This window comes from Mustela lutreola, chromosome 5 (assembly GCF_030435805.1).
Source record: "Mustela lutreola isolate mMusLut2 chromosome 5, mMusLut2.pri, whole genome shotgun sequence".
NCBI lineage: Eukaryota > Metazoa > Chordata > Mammalia > Carnivora > Mustelidae > Mustela > Mustela lutreola.
The window spans coordinates 66,712,240-66,735,850 of NC_081294.1; the positions used below are offsets into that span (position 1 = coordinate 66,712,240).

The following is a 23,611-nucleotide window of genomic DNA, read 5'->3' on the forward strand; positions in this document are numbered from 1 at the left end:
GGTCATTTGGAGACAGGACCAAGCTAATTGAGGAATGGACTATAGTGGAGGAGTGGTTTCTGGAGATAATTAAGAGGTCAGAGAACTAGAAAAGCCAACATAAATGACAATTGCTGACAATAGAAATAGTCTTGAAATTACATTATGGTTCACTATGACCAGACTTCAAAATGGTAAAAATGCTTGAGTATAGGTTCTTAGTTGTTGTATGGGGGAATCCTAATGGCAAAAACTCATCAAGCAAAGCATCACGAGAAAATTTCCATTGAAAGTAATGATGAAAGCATCATGATTTCTAATTACTCTCTGAAATGACTCTTTATATTTAGGTCTTCCCAGAATATGCTTCTGCTTGAAATCCACTGAATTTATTTTCATTTTATAAATGGTAGCCTTTGAAAGGAATGTAGCTAGTGCTGTTACCAGCCACTAAGTTTGAATTGAACCAATTACTCAAATCATGATGGATTTGAATTAGTTTTCTTTGTGTTTATGAAAACATGCTTGCAGAACTGAATTTTCTTTCCCATCACTTATCAGTAAGAAGATAGCTCAAGTATTTTAGAATAACAATATAATTACCTCTGATTGGTTTATAGGCAACATTGAACTATTTTGATACTTATATGGATTTTGGGAAATACTTCCGGATATTCGATGCTTTCAGTGGTCAAGGCAGGACTGTATGGACGTTGTTACTGTGCCTGTCCACAACAGGCAAAGGCAATCTTGCAGATTTGATTTTTCCTGCTATCCATCCAAGAACACTCAAGAAATCTCTCTCATCCTCCAGGTGAAATTTTCCTTCTAATTTTCCTCCTGAAATACAGGTAGAACCATTCTACTCTGGGAAGGTGGAACTATTGAAGAGCTGGGGTTCCCTCCAGGTCTCCTGATGGAGATGGTGAGTGCTCTGGGAAGCTCATCTAAGCATGGGAAGACAGTGGTGATGTTTTTCTTTTGTGCATATGATAGACCTAGAATCATAACATTTTAGGTCTAGTTATAACCTCCTTCATTTAATAGCTGAGCAAAGCAGGACCCAAGGGATAGCTGGCTTAGGGTAACATGGCCCATAGCCACTGTGAGAATGCAGATCTCAGTCTTCTGTGCACTGTTTTACTTCCCATAGATCCCATCCTAAAGGACCCAGGAGTCTTCCAGTAACTTTCAATTGTTTTTTCTCAGTGGTAGATTGCACTGCTCTGAATGAGTTATCATGTCCAGAATTGCATAAGATTCCCTCCAAACTGCAGCTTGCTTGCATTCTGGTTATAAAATATAGCCAGAGACTAAAAAAACTTTCCCTGATATAAAGGAACTCAATATTCTTAAACCAGCAGAACTCTGATTGCCTTATTTGTTGATACCTCCTGCAGTAAAATGTCCCTGAGATGGAGTGTGGAGCTGTCTTTTTGGTTCCAAGCTAATTAGAGTACAGTTCTGAGAAACGTTTTTGTTTTTTTTTTTTTAATTTTATTCACTTATTTGAGAGAGAGAGAGAGAGGAGAGAGTGAGCATACGCATGCACAGAGGGGAGCAGCAGAGGGAGAGGGAGAAGAAGGCTCCCCGCTGAGCAGGGAGCCTGATGGGGGGCTCCATCCCAGGACCCCGGGATTATGATCTGAACCAAAGGCAGACGCCTAACTGACTGAGCCACCCAGGCGCCCAGAGAAATGGTTTTATAATACTAAACAAAAACATGAAACATATTGATGGAAATGTCTTTTTTAAATCAAGTTATAGTAAGTTTTGTGGACTTATAAGTTAGACAGTCTATTCCTGCATCCAACCCCTGACCCAAGGCTATACTCAGTGGGGGGCACCTATCATGAAATATTTGAACTCAAGAGCAAATTCAGTTGTCTCAGTGTAAGAGGTAGGGACAGGGAGCAAAGGACCACCAAACTCAGCTGTCTAGTAGTTGGGTTAGTGGTGTTGCCACACAGTGGCCTCTACAAAACCCCTATTAACCTCAAAACTCTTAAATCTCCACAGGAAGGTGAATGAGCTGGTCACTACCAAGAGCACTGACATAAGGGGAGGGTATTTTGTTTTGTTTTGTTTTGATTGCTCTGAGGAGCTTTTTGTTTCTGCACTGAGGAAAGCATCAGGTTTGTGTTCTCCTCAGAGGACAGAGAAGCAGCAGAACCATTAAACAATCTTTATGCCTTATGGAGTCTCTAGTTGTCTATACTAATGCTTCCATCTTATTAGAAATGTTGCTGCTGTTTTAAAATTCTGATTCTACCTGCATCCAGGATAGGGTGTGGCCAAGGTCAGGATGGTTACAAGGATTTTACGGGGATGTGCAGTTAGGAAAAAAACAACAGAACAATAAAAGATGGAAGAGGAGAACAAGGAAGACAAAAATAATCTCTGATGAACAAAAAAGTTATTTTTGAAACGCTGCAGGTGGGTTCAAATCATGATCCTTTTCTCTAGGGATCTCAAACCCAAGAAATGGTTGGTTGCCTTATTGTAGAGATCCAGCTCACCACCTTCTACCCCCCTCCCGGTCACACCCACACCCATGCTCTTTCCCTCCTTCCCCTCCTTGTTTGCACAAGACACTTCTGCAAACCAGAGGGTTAATGTTCAAACTCCAGATTGGATGCAGTCTCTTGTATGTCCACATCCGCTTTCCCTGTCCACTAAGAAATGAGTGTCTTTCCAGAGTCTCCCATCAAACTTTGAGTTATTTAGAACACTGCCATGTCCATATATCTGAGGCTATACAGAAGAAAGGTAGGCAAAAATATTTTAAAATGTGATCTTTGTGTTCTTGAGCAAACCACTTCATCTCCCCAAACCTTGTCTGTTTACCTATAAAATTGGAATAATTATGTAACATGTCTTGGGATGGTATGACCCCTGTGAGGTACTCAGTATGATACTTGACACATTGGGGATGGAGGAAAAACGAGGCTATAAATACCAAATTAAAACTATTAATCATTTCCAAATAAACACACTGGGAATGGAGGGGATCTAGAAATGTCAGGCTGAGACTTGGCCCACTCCCAAAAGAGCAAATAGCTTTGGGACTGCACTGGAAGGGCAACATGCAAAATGGACTGTCTCCTTGGGCTAAGCTAGAAAGGAGACAGGACATACTCTAAAAGAGGACCTAAGAGATCAGAGGCTAAATAAATGAAATGAACCCAGGCAACAAGATCTAAGCTGAGACGAGAAGCAAAGGGGAGGCCTGGAGGTTGAAGCAGGAGGTCCAACTGAGGTTAGGGCAACCTGGAGCAATAACTGACTGGATGGGAGACGATGTTGGGTGAAGCTCAAGGATGCTGAGAAGAGTGACATTTGTATGTCAGAGAAAGGTGATCATGGGCGTGTGATCTATGGGAAGTCACTATGTAAAGGGTACAGCTCCAGTTAAATGTAATGGTAGACAAGGTCACTGTTTGACAGAGTTCCATGTTCCTCTCTAGGGAAGAATTATACTTCTTAGCCTATTACATTCAGACATGGCCATGAGATTGCTTTGTCCATGTAATTTAAGCCACTTTGTAGAGGCTGTAAGAATCATGACATGCTTTGCCATTCTCTCTTTTCCCTCCACCTACATAGCTGACAGGGGCTGTCCCCTTGGTCTGGGTTTTGGAATGAGGAGAATGATCACTTTGGAGAAGACTCCTTAAGTGACCCATAATGAACATGTAGCAAAAAATAAATTTTGTTATTTTTTTGTTACTGAAAATGTGTTTTTTAATCACAGCATTATTGGGCCCATCTTGACTGGTTCAAATGCAGATTACTGGTTGGAAGCTAGTAATTAATGGTTATGCTTGGTTAGACTTATTTTAATATGGCAGGCAAAGTATGACAATGATGTTGTAAGAGAAAACAAGTAGGAAAGAATACAACTGTAATGTTTATTTAGGACAATTTGTAACAGAGAATGAAATACGTGGGTAAATTTGTTATTTCTGCTAATATGATAGCCAGTCAAAATAAATTAATAAATTAATTAATAGGAGGCCCAGCCTTCTTTATTCTCAAGTATCTTACAGTCTAATCAGGAAGTGAGAACAAATTCACACATACACATACACAAACACACACACACACATATTACTTTCACTGGATAAAAACATATAAAAGGGTACAAATCTCACCACTGTAAGAGTTCAAAGTCTAGGGAGACCAAAGGTACAAGATGGCTGAATTTTGTTATTGTGATTGTATTATTATTTTAATTCTAATTAATATTTTATTGTTGCTTTTGTGCTGTTAGATATTAAGAAGATATAAAAAGAGTAGTTGTTGACTGGAGTTCCAAAAATAAGTTCCATTCCTCTTCTTTGTCGTATTTAGTTTCCTGAGCCAGGTAGTTTTTTAATGGACCATCCATGATGGGAGAAGGATAATTTGTTGTTTGATGTAAACAGATGACTTAGGGAAAGTTGGGGTTCTGGAGAAGGAGAAATATTTTGGAGGGGAAAAAAAAAGGTATAAGGAGCTGTAATCAGGTAGACAAAGAAAGCATGGACTTCATCTCTAGATGGAAATCAAGACAATGTTCCAGGAGCCAGCAAGAGCTCAACTCCAATCATAGAGGCTAATTTTCAAAGGCAGGACCAGAGAAGGGGTGACTGTTAATGACGAATGGCCCACTCTCCCATCCTGACTTGGTGTACAAATGTGGGCATGTGCAGGGAACGATAGAGATTTTTCTTCATCGTTTTCTCATTTGCAAATACAGCTTTTCTTGGCTTATACATTAGTAACCCATAGTCCACTGAATATTGTATTGGCATTTGACCCGAGCCCCTGACCGTATTCATGATAGACAACACCAATTGCTAGGCTATTGGCAACACTAAATGTTCATTTTTCTCAATTGCCTCCATATCCATTTCTGAATTAAGAGAAATGTTGAGAACCAGAGCAAGGACCCTTCCTAGAAGTCATGCTGAAGGGCATTCTCATGAGGATGGAAGCAAATGAAAGTTGGTATCTTCTTTGCCTCAGGTTATTTTAAAGGTGCTATTCCTGAGCATTGAAAATGAAGAGCTGCCTTTTCACAAGCTCTTTGAAAAATTTTCCCAAATTAGTATTCAACCTCGACTAATTACCCATACAGCATTTCCACCTTGGTGTTAGTAATATACGTTGTACCTCTTATTATTGCATTTGTTTATATATCATTCCTGCAAAATAAAGTTTATAAAAGACAAGTTTTTTTTAAGATTAAATGTAGTGTCGGGCGCCTGGGTGGCTCAGTGGGTTAAGCCGCTGCCTTCGGCTCAGGTCATGATCTCAGGGTCCTGGGATCGAGTCCCGCATCGGGCTCTCTGCTCAGCAGGGAGCCTGCTTCCTCCTCTCTCTCTCTGCCTGCCTCTCTGCCTACTTGTGATTTCTCTCTGTCAAATAAATAAATAAAATCTTAAAAAAAAAAATGTGGTGTCTAGTACTTCAACCAAGCAACCATTCTAAAAAGATTTTATTTTTCAAAATGTGAACTAGTACATCCAGCCTTTTGTAGATCAGCAATGGGAAAAATTAATTATTATACATAGTAACAGCTACCACTAATGACATATATGTCATAACTTTCTTCAAACGTTTCTGAAATCTAATGGGGTATAAATATAAATAAATGAACAAAGAATAGCAGTCAGTTAAATAAATAAATAAACAACATGTATTAAAATAGATGACGTCTGAATGATAGGGGAAAACCAGGGTAAGAGTTTAGATTTTACTGCATTGCCTGTGATTACAAGAAATCACATTTGAAGTATACACAAGAGGTCTGAAGAACATCTAGAAGGATTAGCTTTACTTATGAGCAGAATAGACCACAGTCCTCAAGGGGAGTTTCAAGGTGTTCAAGGAAGCCCCTTGTCCTCAAAGAATTATCCACTATTTGCTGCTGGCCCCTAAGATGCCATCATGAGACTCATTGCCTGGGTTTCAAGCAAGGGTTTTGTTTCTTTTTTAATGGTTTTCCCATTACTCTGATAGATTTTGGCAAGTGAAATTGCACATAGTTAAATACACAACATGCACACGTTTAAACAGTCAAATTGCTTGGAGAGGCTAATAATGTCAAATAGCGCTCGGGTGTGCAACCCTCACCTCTCAGGTCTCACCTCAGGCGGAATCAGATTTTAATGGTTGCTCTTTAGCTCTCTGGTAATTTTCTCATTAACAAACTGACCCCACGCTTGTCTGTTTTGTTAATGCTGACACCCCCTATTCTTACCCTGCCGCCCTACGTGACAGTCTGGGTCAGTCTTCATGGCTGCCTCTCCCAGTAATGACACCAGGATTTCAGGCCCACAAGGGGCTGAACGGCTCCAGAAGGCAATGGGAACACTCCCTTATCCCCAGACCTGGCACTTCTTCCTATTTGTGGCCCCATATCTCTTGCCTGACCTCAGTGTCCCCTGACGGGCAGACACCCTCTCCCAGCTGCAGCTTCCCCTATCCACGGGTGTCTGAGCACGCCACCAATCAGCCCTCCTCCATTCATTTCCTGTCCCAGAAATAGACCAAGCTCCTCTCTGCCTCTCGTTCCACTCTGCTGTCTCCGTCACTATGGGCTTTTATCCTGGTCGCTGTTCACTATCACTTTATTGGAGAAAAGAAGGGGAGAAAGAAAGAGAAGAGGCATGTATTTTCGATGGAAATTTCAGGCAGAGGTTCTCTAAGGAGGGCACAGTATATGTGTGTTTCTAATGATGGGTCCATAGATTTAATCCAAGAGGTCTGAAACACTTCCAAGTTTGAGCTTAAGGCTCTTCCCTCAAGGACTTAAAATGCCTAATCTTGGGGTAAGGATATTTGTGTAATCACTATGTTATGGTCCTGAAACTAACACTACCATTATCTGTCAACTGTATTTCAATTATAAATAAAATAAAATAAAATAAAATAAAATGCCTAATCTGGCCCACCAAGAAGGGGAAAAAGATACTTAACTGTATCATTTTCCAAATGTAGGCTTCATATGCCCTATCTCAGTCATTCATCATACAAGTTTCTTACTCAAAATACAGATTCTTGGCCTTACTGAATTAAAAATTGTGAGCCCGGGCCCCTCAATTCTGCATGCTTAACAAGCTCATGAGGTAATTTAATATCATATGTAATAGAAATACAGATGTATTTCTATAGAAATACATAGAAATATACATAGAAATACATAGAAATATACAGATGTATAGAAATACATAGAAATATACAGATGTATAGAAATCATCTGTATTCCTATTACATATGATGGAGACTATTCACATGCTATATATAAATATGTAATAGATACTATTTGCAGGCAAAATTATAGATGATAGGCTGCTAGCAAAGTTTGAAATGCAGGCTTGGAAGAGAAAGATGTATTCTTAATGTCCGCCTTTTTTTTCTAAAGATATAATTAATTAATTAGTTTAGAGAGAGTGGACAGGGGAGGGGCAGAGAAAGAGGGAGAGAGAACCTCATGCAGACTCCCCTCTCAGCCCGGAGCCAGATGTGGGGCTTGATCTCATTACCCCAAGATCATAACCTGAGCCAAAATCAAGCATCTAAGGTTTAACCCACTGAACCGATCAGGTGCCTCTGGTGTCTGCCTCTTAAAATAATATGCTACCTGACTGGAACTTTTGATTGATCCCACTGGAATATTGGCATATATGTAAAGTTAAATGATTTTTCAAGCAGCAGTTGATTACATCATTCATAAGACATAGCATTAAGGCAGCTGGAATTTGTGCCCAGTGACCATAGATCATAAGTTCTGTTTATGACCATTTTTTTCATTCTTCAGCCTCCTTTCCATCATTTCCACAAGTTGAAATCTCAGAAGTTGAGATTGGTTTTTCCTTTTTTTTTTTTTTTTTTTTTTTTAACCAGCATTTTTTTAAACTGCTTTGTACGATTAATTTTCTCCTCTGGGTGTTTTCAAATTGATTTTTAGTGGTGAGATTTTTAGTTCCAGAATTTTGTCAGGTATGAAAGTCAGGCTAAGAGGTAGGTAATTCTCAGGCTGATTCTATTTCATTTTCTAAATCATCTTAATGTTTTAATCTGCTCAAACCTCAAAGTGTTCATGCAGTAAAGGTCCCTTCTAAAGAGCAGCTGTTGAACAGAGAGAACAGTGCCGAAATGAGAGCATAAAAATGGAGAGGAATGGTGTGTCTAAAGCTCTAATCGGTACTTTATATGACATTTTAAAGGCATTAATTATTTCAAAGTCATTAAGAAAATTGTTATTATTGTACAAGACATATAAAAAGGATAAATTCACCCACTAGGCTGTTCAGTTCTCGGTATGAATTTCTTTAGAACAGTGAAGAACCCATAGTAATGTTCTAATACCTTCATGCTGTAATGAGAATTAATATCTGAAAGTTTGCAAATATTGTCTCTAAAGAGAACAGGGTTGGACATCAGCTTTTTCATGATGCATTTCCTTCCTTGATGCCCTATTATTTTTGACTTAAAAGGAAAAAATGAACAAACTTGTTCATTTTATGGGGCAAGCCTTGTTGCTCGCAAATATTACATTCTATCAGTGTTTCCTTCCTTCCAAATGCATTTCCAATGGGTTGCAGCATTGTTTGATTCTCATTTTATTTCAAATATTACTCTGTTCCAGATTCATCAGCTACTAATTGAGCATTCAACATACCACAGAATGCATTCAAGAAAAAAAAAAAAATAAACCAGGAGGCTGCCAATTTCAGTTGGACTTTAACCTGCTTGCTTTTAATAATGCTTGAATATAGATCCTAATTTATGGGCTTCATGTGAATATTATTAAACCTTCCCTACCATTCCCTTGTGCTTTGAATGTTCATTGACCTGTGAAGATAGCTGAGTGGATAAATAAACTTATATGTAGACCTGGCAAATCAGAGGGATATTAGAACTAGAGCTCATCTTGATTTAAAAAATAACCCAACTTTATATTACATTATGTATCAATTTATTTTTTTAAATAAAGAAGACAGAAACATAGAAATAACCTATAAACTGACTTTCACTGCTTTTTATGAATTAAAAATGCAGGACCCATTAATATGTATCCAAGTCTGCCTTTCTTTCCACCCTTAATTTCACAGTGGCTGGTGGTTACATGAGTTAAACATGGCTTGAGCCTCTAAGGGGTGAATGAGAGACTATGGAGGGAGAAGAACCAAGGGGGCACCAGGGAGAGGGGTGGACCAAGAGGGAAGAGGGCTGAGATATCAGTTCTGCTACTCCACCTTACTTTGTGTCCTTTTATCTAGCACTTCCCTAAAGACAGTGGTCAGCTATATCTCAGAGTTGCCACAAAGAGCAAGGAAGATCAATACTACAAGTTTTTATTTTTTGTTTTTTTGGGATTTTTTTTTTTTTTTTTTTTTTTTTTTTTTTTTTTTTTTTGCCTGAGACAATGAGAAGCCACAGATGACCTTGTGAGATCAAGTCCTGTAGAGAAATGAGGACATAATTCAGATGTCTGCTGGCTGAGCAGGGAGGAGGTGAGGGGGTGGAAAACAGTGGAGGGGCTCATCTGCCCAGAAGCTTGGTCAACTGCAGCTAGATGTGGAGCACCTCTGGGTCCTTCCCAGGGAGCCTCCCAGAATTATGCCGTGACAACCTGAACAAACGCAAGCAGACACCGACGTCCCCGTATCTGTCATCCTCCCCCACCCAACACGGAACATATATATCTGATGCTGAGTGAATGAAACTAGTGAATGTTTCTTGACTACGTGAAAGAAAAATGGACACAAAGGAAGCAACTAGATTTTTATCAAGAATCTAGGGATGAACATGAGAAGAAACCCAGGTTTCTATTTTGAAGATTTTATCAAGAATCAATTTGATTTTGAGAATTAGACAAAGAACTACAGTAATGCTAATGCTAATAATAACAGCTTCATGTTGGTATAAAGCTTGATGGTTCATGAAGCAACTTTTAAAAAAAATACTCATTGTCTGTTACTTTATGAAAAAATGCAGCATGGGAAGTTGTGGGAAGAATTGTAATCGAGAATATTCAAGAGTGAGACTTGAAATTAGAATATAGAGAAAGTTCTGAAAATAGATTTCTAGTACTATTGCCTTATGATGTGTGGCTACAAAGACTGAATTAACACCCAGTTGTAACCCTGGGATCAGAGTGTGCAAGAGGGGCATAGCACGAAGTCATTCTATTCCCCGCAAATCCATGGGAGTCTGAGCTTTGCATAGCCTTGTGGAGCATTCTAGGTTCTCGATTTAAAGCTGGACCAGAAAGCAGAAATTTTGAGAAGAATTCAGAGGAAGAGGAAAAGAGTATTAAAGACTAAAGAACCAGGACCTACTGTAAGATGTTCAAGAAACTCAACATTCCACCAATCCTTATTTGCTGTTTCAGAAGTCACAATGAGTCACATAACAAGTGCATGGGGGGAATGGGCTCACTCCCATCATTTCACTTACAACTACCTCATAAAAGCAACACCCAAACTTGGCTGCAGGATCTTCACCAAGCATCCTTTGGTTTCCCTAGTTCGGCTTCCTCGGCGAAAGAGCATTCTCACAAAACCGTGTCGTGGTTCCTGACTGACTTTGCAACCAGGGTAGAATGAAAAGAAATACGCCATTCCATCGAGACTAAGTAAGCAACGGAGAAGTTAGTTTAAACAGAGGTTGTCAGAGTGGGGTATGGAATCTAATTCTCTGGAGAGTTTTAAAAATAGGCCAGACACTCGTCTCTGTGGCACGGCTTCAGCCTGCGGAGGAGCTGAGGGGCAGGAACAGCCTCTCATGTTCCCTTCCACCTCTACCAGTCTATAGGGTAAAACAATATCTGAGGAGGCCTCCTGGGCAGGGTGAGCTCACAGTAACTCCAGCTCCTGTCTAACTAGAGGGCTTTCTCACCCCATGGAATGAGAAGTATATAAGAACGGGTGGGGTCAGAATGTTCCCTGAGCCACCCTCTGTTGGCATTACCGAGACAGGTCGCTGCCTCCACCAGCGCTGTGGGCTGAAGAGCACCAAGGATACCAGTTAGTATTGAACGATAGTGCTCTGTTGGATTTCATTTGTTCCACTGCTCTGTGTGCATGCGTGTGTGTTTGTGTGTGTGTGAAAATACAGTCAGAGAAGCTCACTGGAAAGGAAATACGGTTAAAAATCTGGAAAACCTATGGGGAGAGAACCTTCCTATTTGAGTGAGGTTAGCTCCTAATGTCAAGCATTTGATTCTGACATTAGATCATAACATCTGGCATTTACATTTTCTTGGGTCTGAGGTCTAGCCAGAGTTGTTGTCTGTTGCTAGCAGATGGAAATTTTCCTCATAGACAATGAGCTCTCTCCCAGTCCCCTACAGCTACTGGGTAATGGCCGGCCTCTCGAAAGAGCCAAAGAGACAGCAAAGCTGACAGGCCTAGTCAGAGTGAGCTTTAAATATCGTGCACCCCATCATTTGGTGGGTGGGTGTTGTTGCTAACTGTGCTTCCATTTCAACAAAGAAAGTGGTGAGTTGCCAAAAAACAAGGATGTTCCATCTTAAGGATTGTGTTGAATTTTTTCCAGAGAAGCACTTTTTTTTTTTAAAAAAAAGATAAATTTTATCCTAAAACATTTTCCAAATTTATTTAGGCATTCTATCCAAGGAAAATAATTCAACTATTGTGCCATGTAACTAGAATTTGTAGAATTAGAACAACTTTCTTTCACTGAAGTTCTCTCTTTATTCATCAGTGGTCTCTGACAGCCTGGATGGGGTGGGGGTACCTGTCAAGGTCACAGTCAATGCAGGCTGGCCAAAGGATACGCTGGACCTGGCTACCCACAGCCTAGCAAATGTACAAACAGGTGGTAAAAATGTGATTTTTAAAAAATTGTTCTTTCCTCTTTGCCTCCCATAATTACTGCTTTTCTGAAAGGTCAATTTTGTTTTTGTTTTTAGGAAAAAGGGCCTTCCTTTGGCTTCCCAAATACTATGTTGGTGCCCTTCCTTAGAAGTCTTCCCCTTAATTAAGTTGGCCCGAAGGTCACAAACCATAATCAATATGGAGGCCGGGTACTGCAAGGTGCTAATTGACATCCCCAAGGAGGAATAGTGTCAACAATCAATAGGGAAGAGGTGAGCATTGGTAGATTTATGGCTTTGATTTTGAAAAGGTAGGGGAATGCCCAGTGATGTTCCCCCACCCTGTACTCCTTTCGAATGTTAATGCTTTCTTGAAGATGATTTCAGACACACTGCTAGGATACTGCCTCTACTCACTGAAGCAGAATCCTCTGAAGAGTTGCTGAGGCAGAACCAGAATCATGGCTCGCCACAAAGCAGCAGCCGTATTGGCCGCTAACGATGCCTCACACAGAAAGACGATGTTCCTTTAACTCGGGGGTTTTAATGGGAAGTTTCTAAGCCTGAAACAACGGCTTGAGATCTGGGGTGTGCCATTAGCTGCTTGCAGCTGCCACTGTCTCCTGCCTCAACCCAGCCTGGTCGGGAAGAATGGAAACTAAAGAGGCTTGTAACTACCTGTAACTGTTCCACCGGGAAATGGATCAAGTGTTTGTTCAGCCAGATTCAGGTACTTGACTGACACCGGGTCTTTGATGGGCTAATTAATGCTTTTCTCTAACTTTACGATGTATGCATGAGCGATAATCACAGAGATGCCTTTTGCATCCAAGTTCTGAATTTAGATCTACATGTCAGATGAAGTCTAATTAAACAGTTGCTAGGTAAAGTTAATAACGAGGGGGTGAAATGGAACGATGCCTTGATGTTTAAAGCATGCTTAAGTTTACAGTGCTGCCGATACTGGAAAAGGAGTAGTAAAACAGGCTCTTTTCTTTGCTAAGCTGCAGTAAATTATTCCTGAAAGCTATCTGCCCATTATAGTAATTCTTCCATTCACCCGAAACATCAAACCTTCCAAAATGTTATGGGGATGTTTTAATTTGTTCACAAAGGATCACAACTTAACTACTCCTAATGATAATGCTGACTGTCCCTGGTGTCCCTGGGTGGTCAGCACGGTGCAGCCCCAGCCTTTTGAGGTATCAGCAAGCACTGTTTTTCACTAGGAAACATGCAAGGACAGAGAAGGCAAACCGGGGATACTAGTAAGGTTTATCGTTTGAAGAGAAAAGTTCCAGTTTGCTAATGGTGCCTTTTGGGACGCCCAGTTCCCGATTGGGCACTCACGTGGGGTTTTCCTGATGTTCTGAGCAAGGCTGCAGACTTCCCCTGCAGTCCCTTTAAAACTCTTCTAGCAAGTGTTGGGAGGAAGATGAAGATGGGGAAGAAGTAAAGAGAAGGGTAGGGCTCAGACTGAAGAGAAAGGTCTCCTGCTGACCCAGAGCTAGCGAGCCAGGACCAACAGGGTCCACTCCCAAACCCAAGCAGGCTGACTTGGCAGTGACAGTCTGAGGGAACAGACTTCCCAGTGCAGCAGTTGGGGCTGGTGACGGTTCCGAACCTGCCTGTTGACGTTTGTAGCTGACCACACTCACGTGTGTGTCAAGCCATTGTTTCAGCGCTTTCTAATAGCCGTGGGTCTTTTTGTTGGGCGTACAAAGTACTATCCGTCCTTAGCCATCCTGTGAATTCTGAAGCATTAGGGCTTTTGCACTGGATCAAGAGGGCTGTATTCAGAAAAGAAAAATATGGAAGTTGCTATGTATTTATGTGAGAGAGAGAGAGAAAAAAAGGGAGGTATATGTTGGTTAAAATATATGAAGTACCTAAAAAGAGCCAGGAACTCTTTACCTGAATCTCTGGGCTGGTCACCAAGAGGGCCATGAGTTCTTTGAATTTATAGGAAATATTTTGCATCCTTGTGCATATATTCTGGAATGCAAATTACTGTTCCCTGGGCTCATACACAGTAGTTCTACAAGATTCATGGGTAATAACTTTTGTTTATGTAGTGATCTGACTCCTTAGATGATAAAGTAGGTTTTGTGGAAGGCTCACAGTTATAGGGGAAGATATATAATAGGGTCAACTGGGATGTTTACACGTCTGGGGTGTGTGGGTTGGGAGGAAGGGTGGAGTTCATCTCTGGAGCCTTCAGTTTTGCAAACGGCAATGCAGCCAAGGCTTCGTTTAGCTCAAAAAGCAGAGATGATTCTATTTAGTCTCACTCTCATCATATGTATTATGTTAATCATTGAAAGGCATGTTAACATTTCAACAGTCAGTTTCAGAACTGTTGCAGAATAATGTGGCACTTGGAGGAACTTGGTATCTGTTAGACATTGCAAATTCAGTCTTGCCCACCTCGTCAATTCCCTTCCTGGTACAGTCTGCAGAGTGGCCTCACGAGTCCGCCAGATAAATATAAATAAGATACACAGGATGGCTTTGTGGGATGGAGTGTCCTGTCCGTCACAGGCTAATGTAAACTCTACAAACCTGTGAGTGTTCTTGCTCAGCAGACCCACTGTTTTTGCGTCTATTTTTGGAAAACATGTCAAGTCACATAATGAGGTTTCTGGCCTAGAAGTTTTAAAAACGGGGTGTGGCACTTAAGTGGTTTAGAGGTACTTAAAATACAGGCAGGATGGCTTCACGGCACCCTGCACACCGTGAGCTGCCGAGGGATGACTGGCTTGCTACTCATTCCTACATGCTGGGAAGAAATTTGCGAGTCAGCAGCCTTCGGGGAATGCTTCTCTTCTGGTAACTGATTTTTATGATTTGGGGCGGTTTACTTATAATCTCCATTCCCCAGTGTGCTTATTTGCATAGGAGAAATTAGAAAGAAACTTGTTTTGCACACAAATGGTATACAGAGGAAGCGCTCATTCATCAGCATGGATTTATTGAACGCTTACAATGTGCTAGGCAGGACTTCACAGACACTGCATCTGTTTTAACTATGACCACTGCAAACCGCTGTGGAAGGGTGGGGGGAGGGTGTCTGTGAGCTACTGGCCACAAAAGTGGAGGGGGGGCGGACCACAGAGCTCCACAGAGCCATGTGCCAAAGGCACCAAACTCATTCTGTTGCTGTCGCTTTAAAAATAAGAAAAGGAATGTGTCACTGCTTTAAGGTCTATTTTCTTCAGATAAAATAATTTCCTCTACTGTTAAATTGTATAATGTGATGCTAACAAAATGAAATGCCCGAAGGATCCAAGCTTGGGGAGGGTGCATGTTGACATGTGTGGTTTCCAGGTAAGGCGTCTGGCTTCAGGATATTTGGAACGGTTGCTCTTCCCTAGGAGCAGAGCCCCTGAGCTCAGAAAGGCTTGAGCCCTGGAACAGCAGGGCCACCACTAATTTTTGTATTCGATGGGACTCGACCCATCAGCCTGGAAGCCCAGGAAAATGTAAAAAGCCAAATAACTGCTTTTCAAATCATGAAATCGGAGACTATTAACATGTCACTGTGACTCAGACTAGCTACAATTCTTTGAAATAAAATCTATTTCAAACACAATGGTCTGACATCCCAGGCTGGCTAGATGACATGGGCATTTTTACCCCTTCTTTCTATCAGCTGGCCCCTCAAAGTTTGAAAATTCAGTTCCTCAGATTGTAAGGCGCCAGAGATTTGACTCAACCTCTATTTAAAAAAAAAAAAAAAAAAAAAAAAAGGCAGTGACCCCAGAACGGCCCGGAATTTCTCAAGGAGCTTGCTATTTAGTAAGGGGACCGAGCTGAACACCCGGTGGAGACGGGTCCTGTGAGAGGTGCTGCGGCAGAAAGCAGGTGCAGGGCTCCCCGGGGTGCGGGGAGGAACAGAGCAGGAAGTACCCCATCCCTCTGGTGCAGGGAGAGACGGAGGCCCCACTGAGGAGGTGGCACTTGGTGCGAACCCCGAGGGAGGGAGTGAAACCCACAGGCGGGAATAGAGCGAGGAGGAGGGCATCAGGCAGAGAGCACTATGACTAAAAGCTCAGAGGTGGGAAACCTGGAGGGGTTTAAGGAACAGCTCGTGTTAGGTAGAGCTGCTGCGCAGACCCAGTGAGGACGGCCTCCTCAGGTGTCTGCAGACTCCATCCCACGTAAGTTTGTTCTTCTTGGTCCTTGCACTCCAAGCCAAATGCAATTTGACGTGTGTTCCTGTTCGAACTTAGGAGGAAAAGAAATTCCTATCTGACAAAAATTCCATTGTCGGAATATGACCTCATTGGTCATCCAGGAAACAGGGCTCTCAGGTCCGGGAGGGATTCAGTGGCCGGTGAGGGTCTTTGGTCGTTGGGGCGCCGAGATTTTCTGGAGGGAAGCAGTGGTAAGATCTGAGCTGAGAAGGCTGGGTCTTGGTGTGGTATGTCGGAAGCATGAGGAAAGAAAGTGAGGCCTCTGTGTACATCATTCTAAGTGGGGCCCGTGGCTGGTGTTGAGAGTGACTAGGGCTGAGAGGAACTGCTCGCCCTGGGCTTCGTAGGTAATGCAGAGGGTTCTACATTTTGTGTGATCGGAGTCCAGGGAGCTTGACTCTAGGGATGCGTTATAAGATTTTTGAGAATGGCATCTTTTAATTCAGTTTTCCTTGGTCCAGTATTATGTCCTGAGCCCATACAGATGGAGGTCCAGGAAGACAGGCATGTACCACATGATGGGGAAGATTATTAGGATTGAAATAGGGACATGAGAAACTGTGGTCCTCTAATACTTAACACAACCGCCTTTTGTTATTATTACCACTTAGGATGATTGTGTTGGAAATCCTTTGAAATAATTTACTTGCCCAGATTTCTCTATTTGTCTAAAAGGAAGATTTCGTTATTCAGGTAGAAGCCATCGTGACTGTTTCACAAGGATCATTTTTGCAGAAAGGGGACATTTCACTCCAAGGCAGACATTTTAAAAATTTTGCTGTCTTTGAATATTTGGGGACTGTGGTAGTCCAGGGATCACATTTATTTTTCTTTTTCTGCCTCTTCCTCTATCCGATGCTGCCTTTAACTTAAATGTGCTGTGGAGCTTTCCAGATTTGTAAATTATTGATTAGCTGATGGCGGGTTTAAAATCAAGCAGGCTCTTCTAGGGATTTCCATCCATCCCAGGCAAAACTGTGAGAGACCTGGCTTTTCTTCCTTGGTCTCTGTATCTCCATATCCCTTTATAACCATCTCCAGATCTTCTCAACTGTATCTCCCATTCCCCACCCTCCCCAGGAATTCTCTCCTCCTGGGCCATTGGCCCTCAGCACCCCATGTCTCCTCCCCCCAAACCCCAGTGGCCCCTCATTTCCAGCAAGACCCATGAGCCCCTTACTATCTACCACATTTCCCCTCCTTCAAGTGAGAACAGTTTTCCCAGACAAATCCTTGCTAAGTGTTAATGTGTCACTCTCCTTGGTAAAAGACTGCAATTTAATAAAAGGCTTTGAAGAGTTAGCCAAATGAAGTTATTTTAACAGGTACTGGGTTATCACAGTATGCTGTGATGATTTATAAGGAGCTGTGGCATTTTCAAAATGCTTTCCTTTCTGTTTTCCCATCAGTTGGGTGTATCAGGAAGGGGTTGGAGGATATTGTGTTTCTGTTTCAGCGGGCTTCTAAAAACCAGTGAGGAGGCTGCAGAGAGGGTTAACCGTATTCTTGCATCTGCCTTTTAATCAGCACAAGGTGGCATCTGTGCAAATTAAAACTGATTTTTAAGTCTTTCTAAGGGTTGGCTTCCCTGGGAAGAAGCCAGGACCCAGGCTCATTTACAGGGCAACAGAAGAGGGAAATGGGGTTCATAACCTGAATCAGGATGACTGGGTTACTTGTAGGCCTTCTTGGAAGGGTCACCCATGCCTGAAGCCCCCACATGAATGGTGAACCAGCTCGAAAAGGTGAGTGATGGAGGAAGTCTAGGCAGTACGAGATGAGAAGTTAGGAGAAGAGGAATTGGTACTTTGCCTTGGACGAACGACAAGGGTGGGAAAGACTGCTCCTGGGCATCAAGATGGCTCTTGTCAAATGGGCCCCGGGGGTGAGAAGGGATGGATTGAATAAGAAAGGTATCACTCTTTTGGTCCCCGACCTTGTGGCTAGGGAGTCATTGTAGCCTCAAATTGTCCTATTTCTGGTTGCTCACTGTTTTCGATGAACTTCACAGACCCAGAAATCTTTATGTCGTATGCTTACATAGTTAATGGGCTTCCGTTTTCCTCTGTTTCCTTTCTGGATTACATAATGTTTTCATAGAGAATGTCCTAAAAATGCATAGCTGTCTCAGCCGTGTCAAGAGCAGATACAGACACAGAAAGGGACTCTGGCCTCATTTGGGCTGGAGGGGAAATGGGCGTAGAGTGGGACTCCTGGTAAGTCTGTGGGGAGGGCAGGGTCAAAGTGATGGGATGCTCAGTAGGACATGGAAGGACAAAAAGGAACATGACAGGAGAGCTTAGGCATTTATTCCTTGAGCAGCACACAACTTTCTTTTGACCCAGCCCTTGGTGAATTTTATATGCGGTATGAACAAGTCTAGTTTGGGTATCTCTTGGGTGTGCAAACGGCCCTTGCTGGAGGTACTAGGGACTAGTACTAAGGAAGTACTAAGGACTGCTGCTGGCCACCCTTTCCTGCCCCCTCCCTTCAACCCAGTTATCTGCCAAGAGTTAACAACCAAGGTTGGGGGGTGCCTGGGTGGCTCAGTGGGTTAAAGCCTCTGCCTTTGGCTCAGGTCATAATCCCAGGGTCCTGCCCCACATTAGGCTGTCTGCTCAGCAGGGAGCCTGCTCCCCCCTGCCTCTGCCTGCCTCTCTGCCTACTTGTGATCTCTGTCAAATAAATAAATAAAATCTTTATATATATATTAAAAAAAAAAAAAAAAAAAAAACGAAGGTTGGGAGGGTATTTAAAAGCAAGCAAATCAAACCAAACCCAATCCGTCAACATCTTCCATATCCCCAAGGAGCTTATTTTTAAGAAACACCATCAAATTTTATCCCGATCTTGCTTCAGAATAAAAATGAATGATAAACAAAATCTACTGCAACTATTCCAGCCTTAAACAAAATTTAGTCACAGAGCTGCAGAATATTCTTTCCCCCCCAAATTGGTAACTCCTTCCTTCTAGACACTGGTTGTAAATCCCTTTATAAATGGTGTCCTAAACTGTGATTTTATAAACTTTTAAGTGTCAACATACGTTCAAGCTGTTATTATGATCACTAATGCTATACTTCAAGGCAACAATTAGAAGTTAGCTGTAGAAATATTGTGTTTGAGCTTTAAGTCATAATTTCTATTTTTATTTGGATGCTTATTTCACTGGATGTAATTTCTTTTGAATCCATGTTAATTCCCATAGCTGAGTACTCTCTTTTGCATTTTTTCTTATAAACAGACTCACACATAAATTTAGTTCAACATCTTGAGTTTTTATGGCCTTTGTGTATACTCCAACTTGCCCTTAAAGACAAACAGTAATATCTACATATCTTAATTTTTCCACCAGTAAAATGGAAATAGTGATAACATCTTTTTCCTTCTCCTCCTCTTTATCAAATGGTCTCAAGCAGTAGGAGGCCACTGTAAGGCTTTTTTGAAAAAAATGCAGCCAATCAATTCCTTCTCCTTAGTTCAGTTCTTGAGGTGCTTCTCTGGGTCAAGTATTGACCTGGCCTTTGTTTTCTGAAGAAAAAAGAAAAGCAGCAGGAGCTTGATGGTCTGGGAGTCTGAGATGCCTTCTTTTTCCCTTGGTCTAGGCAAGAGAAAGCAAAGGAGGAACATCCTGGCTTCCACAGCCATGTCTGAAGAGAAGCAACTCATAGTTTTGTTTTTCTTCTTTGTATACTTTTTCTAAGTGTTTTCGCAGACATCCATCCTCATTATGGCACCGTGAGATACACAGGCATTTCTGATTCCATTTTTCGGCTTAGTGATCAAGGGCCCATACTCATTGAGTGGTAAAATGGAGGCCAGAGGCTTGGGCTCAGAACCCCTGAGAGTTTCTCTGTTAAGTACCTTTTCCAGCCTCAGTTTCCTTACACTGGGGTTTTAGAGGTCTCCGCTTTCACGGAGCTTGTAGTAGAGTGGCTAACCTATGTTGTGTTTAGCTAGAGTCTTGGCACATAGCTGATCTTCCATCAATGGTATCATTATCAGAATGATGTGAAAGTCATATTATTGGAGGGAATCTGGAAGAGACTTGGCAGGGGACACTCGGTTTGGATGTCAAGCTGGCAGCATACCCCGAGGTCAACATTACCTTGCACATTTCTCATCTTCTGTACTTTGGTTGTCTTCCCCGCCCAGCCATCCTGGCACCAGGTGCCTGCTCTGAGGACAGTTTGGTAATTTCATGCAAGAGTAAAATATTCTCTCTCATAATTACACAGAATGTAGCACGTCTGGTGAAAAAGTTTAGAGATTCCTTGTTTTCTCTGACGAATAGGACTGTAAGCACAGAAATCATTTTCTATGATTCTCCTTGCCTTTCATTCTTCCTGCAGATAACTCAGCGTCTCCACGGGGCAGCCACCATGATCTCAGCAGACTGATGATGGGAGAAAAGGAAACTGGGAGATCCCGTTCTTCTGCTTCTCTGGACGATGGATGGAGGACAGCCTGTCCCTTCACCCCTAGTGCCCCTTGAGAACGCATCAGCAGATTCTAGCATGTCTCTGGAGCAAAAAACCACATTTGTGTTTGTGATTTTGTTGTTCATTTTCTTGGGCATCCTCATTGTCAGGTGCTTCCGGATTCTTCTGGACCCATATCGGAGCATGCCGACCTCAACCTGGGCTGATGGACTTGAAGGGCTGGAGAAGGGGCAGTTTGACCATGCCCTTGCTTAACAGAGGGGAGGCAGGATTCCCCTCCTGAAAGGGGGACGTGTGGCATGTCTTGGTAAGGAATTCTCTTTAGTCAATGTTCTCAACAAACTAAGTTTTAACAGCACCTTGTCCTAAACCTCCCTCATTTATTAAACATGCTGTTAAGTTAAAAGCATTTGAAGGATATTGGAGATGAAGGTTTATAACACTCTCCTAAAATAGGAAGCCTTGGATTTCCATGTTGACTCAGTGAATGAATTTGCTGAACATGTGCAATGGGGAAAGCAAGAGCATCAGCACTGACACAAACTTTGCCATAAAATGAAGCCCTCTACCACCCAACCAGAGAATGAAGAATGGAAAGGATCTGAAGCAAATCTGGTCACAGCACCATGAAGAGGCTTTCTTGTTCTGAGTTCTGAGTTCTGAGTGTCTCTCAGTTGGCTTATTTACATGGGAATCTGGGTTCTGGGCAGAGAGAGACTGGGTTGAGTGAACCTGGGGGAGCCTTGGGAAGCCAGGGGGTGGGGGTTGCTTAGCACAGATGGTTCCTTCCCTGGAAAAGATGAGTGATGTTGATCTCATTTTATTTCTCAAGTACAACTGAATTCAAAGGCTGTTGGAGATTTGCAAACCCTACACCAGGCCAAGTATATTCTAGGTATTCATATTAATTATTAGTGTAGAGGTAGCTATACATAACCTGAATTGACTTTCTTGATGCAAGTGATTAAAATAATGGGTTGTGAGTACAGTTATGAGTTGTTGTTGCTGTTGTGTGTGTGTGTATGTATTTTTAATAAAAAGCTAATTGTTTAGAAGAGAAGACTGTCACAGTCTTAAGAGGAATGTATGTTTGTAACAGAATAGAGAAGTCAAATAAAACTTCTCAAGAAATGGTAGTGTCTTCTCTCCTGTTTTACTGAGACGAGTGCCTTGGTGGCCGCGTGTGATGCTGAGCGCGGGGGACGAGCCGTGTTCGAGAGACAGAAAAAGCTGCAAGGTCATCGAGTTCATCCCTCTCCCATTTCAGAAAGGGCTCCCACACATTGTCCTGTACACGTACAACCTATTCTAAGCACTATTTAAGACCACTGAAAAGAGAGCTGTGAACACCTCTTATTCCAACTTCTCTTGGTAGGAAAACCTTGTATCTACACTAAGCCCCTGAGGCCATATTATAATCTCTGTCTTCTAATTTTCTCCTCAGATAGCCATCCTATTTTTTAATTAATTAAAAAAGTTCAAAAAGTCAACTATGCCTAAAAAAGCAGCCCTTAGTAAAATTGCTTCCTTGTCTTTTTTTTTTTTTTTAAACATTCTTTGGAGGGCCTCCTGTTCGGATTTTCCCATCTCCCCATGTTCCCCTTGACTTCGTTTTTAAATTTTTAAAAATTAATTAATTTTTTGAAAATAACGTCTACACCCAATGTAGGACTTGAACTCACAACTCCAAGATCAAGAGTCATACACTCTTCCAACTGAGTGGGCTAGGCATCCCTCTTGACCTTTTTATTAAAAAAAATAATAAAAGCTTTATTGAAATATAATTCACATACCACAAAATTTACACTTTGAAAGTGTACAATTCAGCAGCTTTTAGTACTTTTCCAGAATTGTATGACCATCACCACTGCCTAATTCTATAATTCTAAACCCATTAGTAGCGATTTCCCAGCCCCTTTCTTCCAGCCCCTGGCAACCTTGAATCTACTTTCTGTCTCTATGGGTTTGCCAAGTCTGGAAATTTTATTTAAATGGAATTACAGAATATGTGATCTTTTGTGTCTGGCTTTTTGCAGTAGCATGTTTTCAAGGTTGGTTCATCCATGTGGTAGCATTCCTTTGCATGGCCAGATACTATTCCATCATGTACCAAAACATGTACCATGTTTTGTTGGTTTATTGGCTGTCACCGTTATACAGTGGCTAGTATGAGTATTGCTGTGAACATTTGTTTCCAAGTCTTTGTATATTTTCAATCCTCTTGCGTGTATTCCTAGAAGTGGATTTGCTGGGTTATATCTAACTCTATGTTTAACTTTTTGAAGAAGGAAGAGACTGTTTCCCAAAGTGGTTGTTGCATCATTTTACATTCCCATTGGCAATGTACGGGGCTTTTGGTTCTTTTCTTAACTCTCTCCAATGACCCAAATTTCTTCTTTAGCTATAGACTTCATAATGGAACACACCACTTCAAGAATGAGCCAGATTAAAAGGAGAGAACTACCTTGTGGTATCTACATGCTGCTAGTTTACTGATGCCTCTGAAGATCCTTTGCTTCTAGATCTAAAGCAAAATACCGATGCTGAGCTACATGTCATCCTGTGGTCTGTGATGTCACCTGAATATTTTTTTTCTGCTTTACTAATACATATTTATTTAACCCACTAATTAAAAAGCTTTCTTTTTTTATTGAAATGTACCACATCCCATGTGTCCTTATTCAATTTTTTTCCTATTTTATTGGGTCTATTTAAACCTATTCAAGTATTAATGAAGCACCTGCTTTGAGCCTGGCCTTTCTGGCACAGGGCCACTTCTTGCTCTTTAGTACCTTTCAAACTCGTTGGAGGCTTAAGAAATGAAAGAAGGCTTGTGTCTGAATCCTTGTTTAAATGACCAGTATGGACTTAGGGCTCCCATGGTATCAAAATCATCTGTGACCTTAAAAGATATATATGCCCCCCTACCCCCACTAATTGTTCTTATAAGAGTTATACATGATCATGGTAAAAAATGTATGAAGGTCATGGAAAAATATAAAGTAAGTGTCCATAGTCAAAATTCTGCCTTCTTAGGTCACTCCAATTCCAGTTTCTCTAGGGGAGGTTGTTGAAAATATAGAGTGCTACAGCTATCCATCCCCTGAGGCTGATTCTGTGGACCTGGGTCCGTGAACAAATGTTATGGGAGACAGAACACG

General features: G+C 41.6%; 1 protein-coding gene across 6 annotated transcripts; it reads left to right on the forward strand.

Annotated features, from left to right (window-relative positions):
- Positions 1 to 836: 836 nt before the first annotated feature.
- Positions 837 to 23,093, forward strand: CTXN3 (cortexin 3). 6 transcript variants are annotated; one of them, XR_009353886.1, is made up of 3 exons: positions 12,177 to 12,542; positions 20,361 to 20,757; positions 22,852 to 23,093. XR_009353886.1 is itself a non-coding variant. In XM_059174471.1 (2 exons), exon 2 carries the CDS (start codon positions 20,460 to 20,462, stop codon positions 20,703 to 20,705), a length of 246 nt encoding a protein of 81 aa, XP_059030454.1. In that variant the 5' UTR covers positions 837 to 904; positions 20,361 to 20,459; the 3' UTR covers positions 20,706 to 22,845. The 6 variants fall into 6 exon arrangements, 4 of the variants coding, with proteins under 4 accessions (XP_059030454.1, XP_059030453.1, XP_059030452.1 ...); XR_009353885.1 differs by having other exon boundaries at positions 12,182 to 12,542; positions 20,361 to 21,345; XM_059174471.1 differs by lacking the exons at positions 12,177 to 12,542; positions 22,852 to 23,093 and adding an exon at positions 837 to 904 and having other exon boundaries at positions 20,361 to 22,845.
- The last annotated feature ends 518 nt before the right edge of the window (positions 23,094 to 23,611 follow it).

Excerpts from the sequence above, each read along its gene's own strand:
- CTXN3 (XM_059174471.1), top strand. The coding sequence starts at position 20,460 with ATGGATGGAGGACAGCCTGTCCCTTCACCCCTAGTGCCCCTTGAGAAC.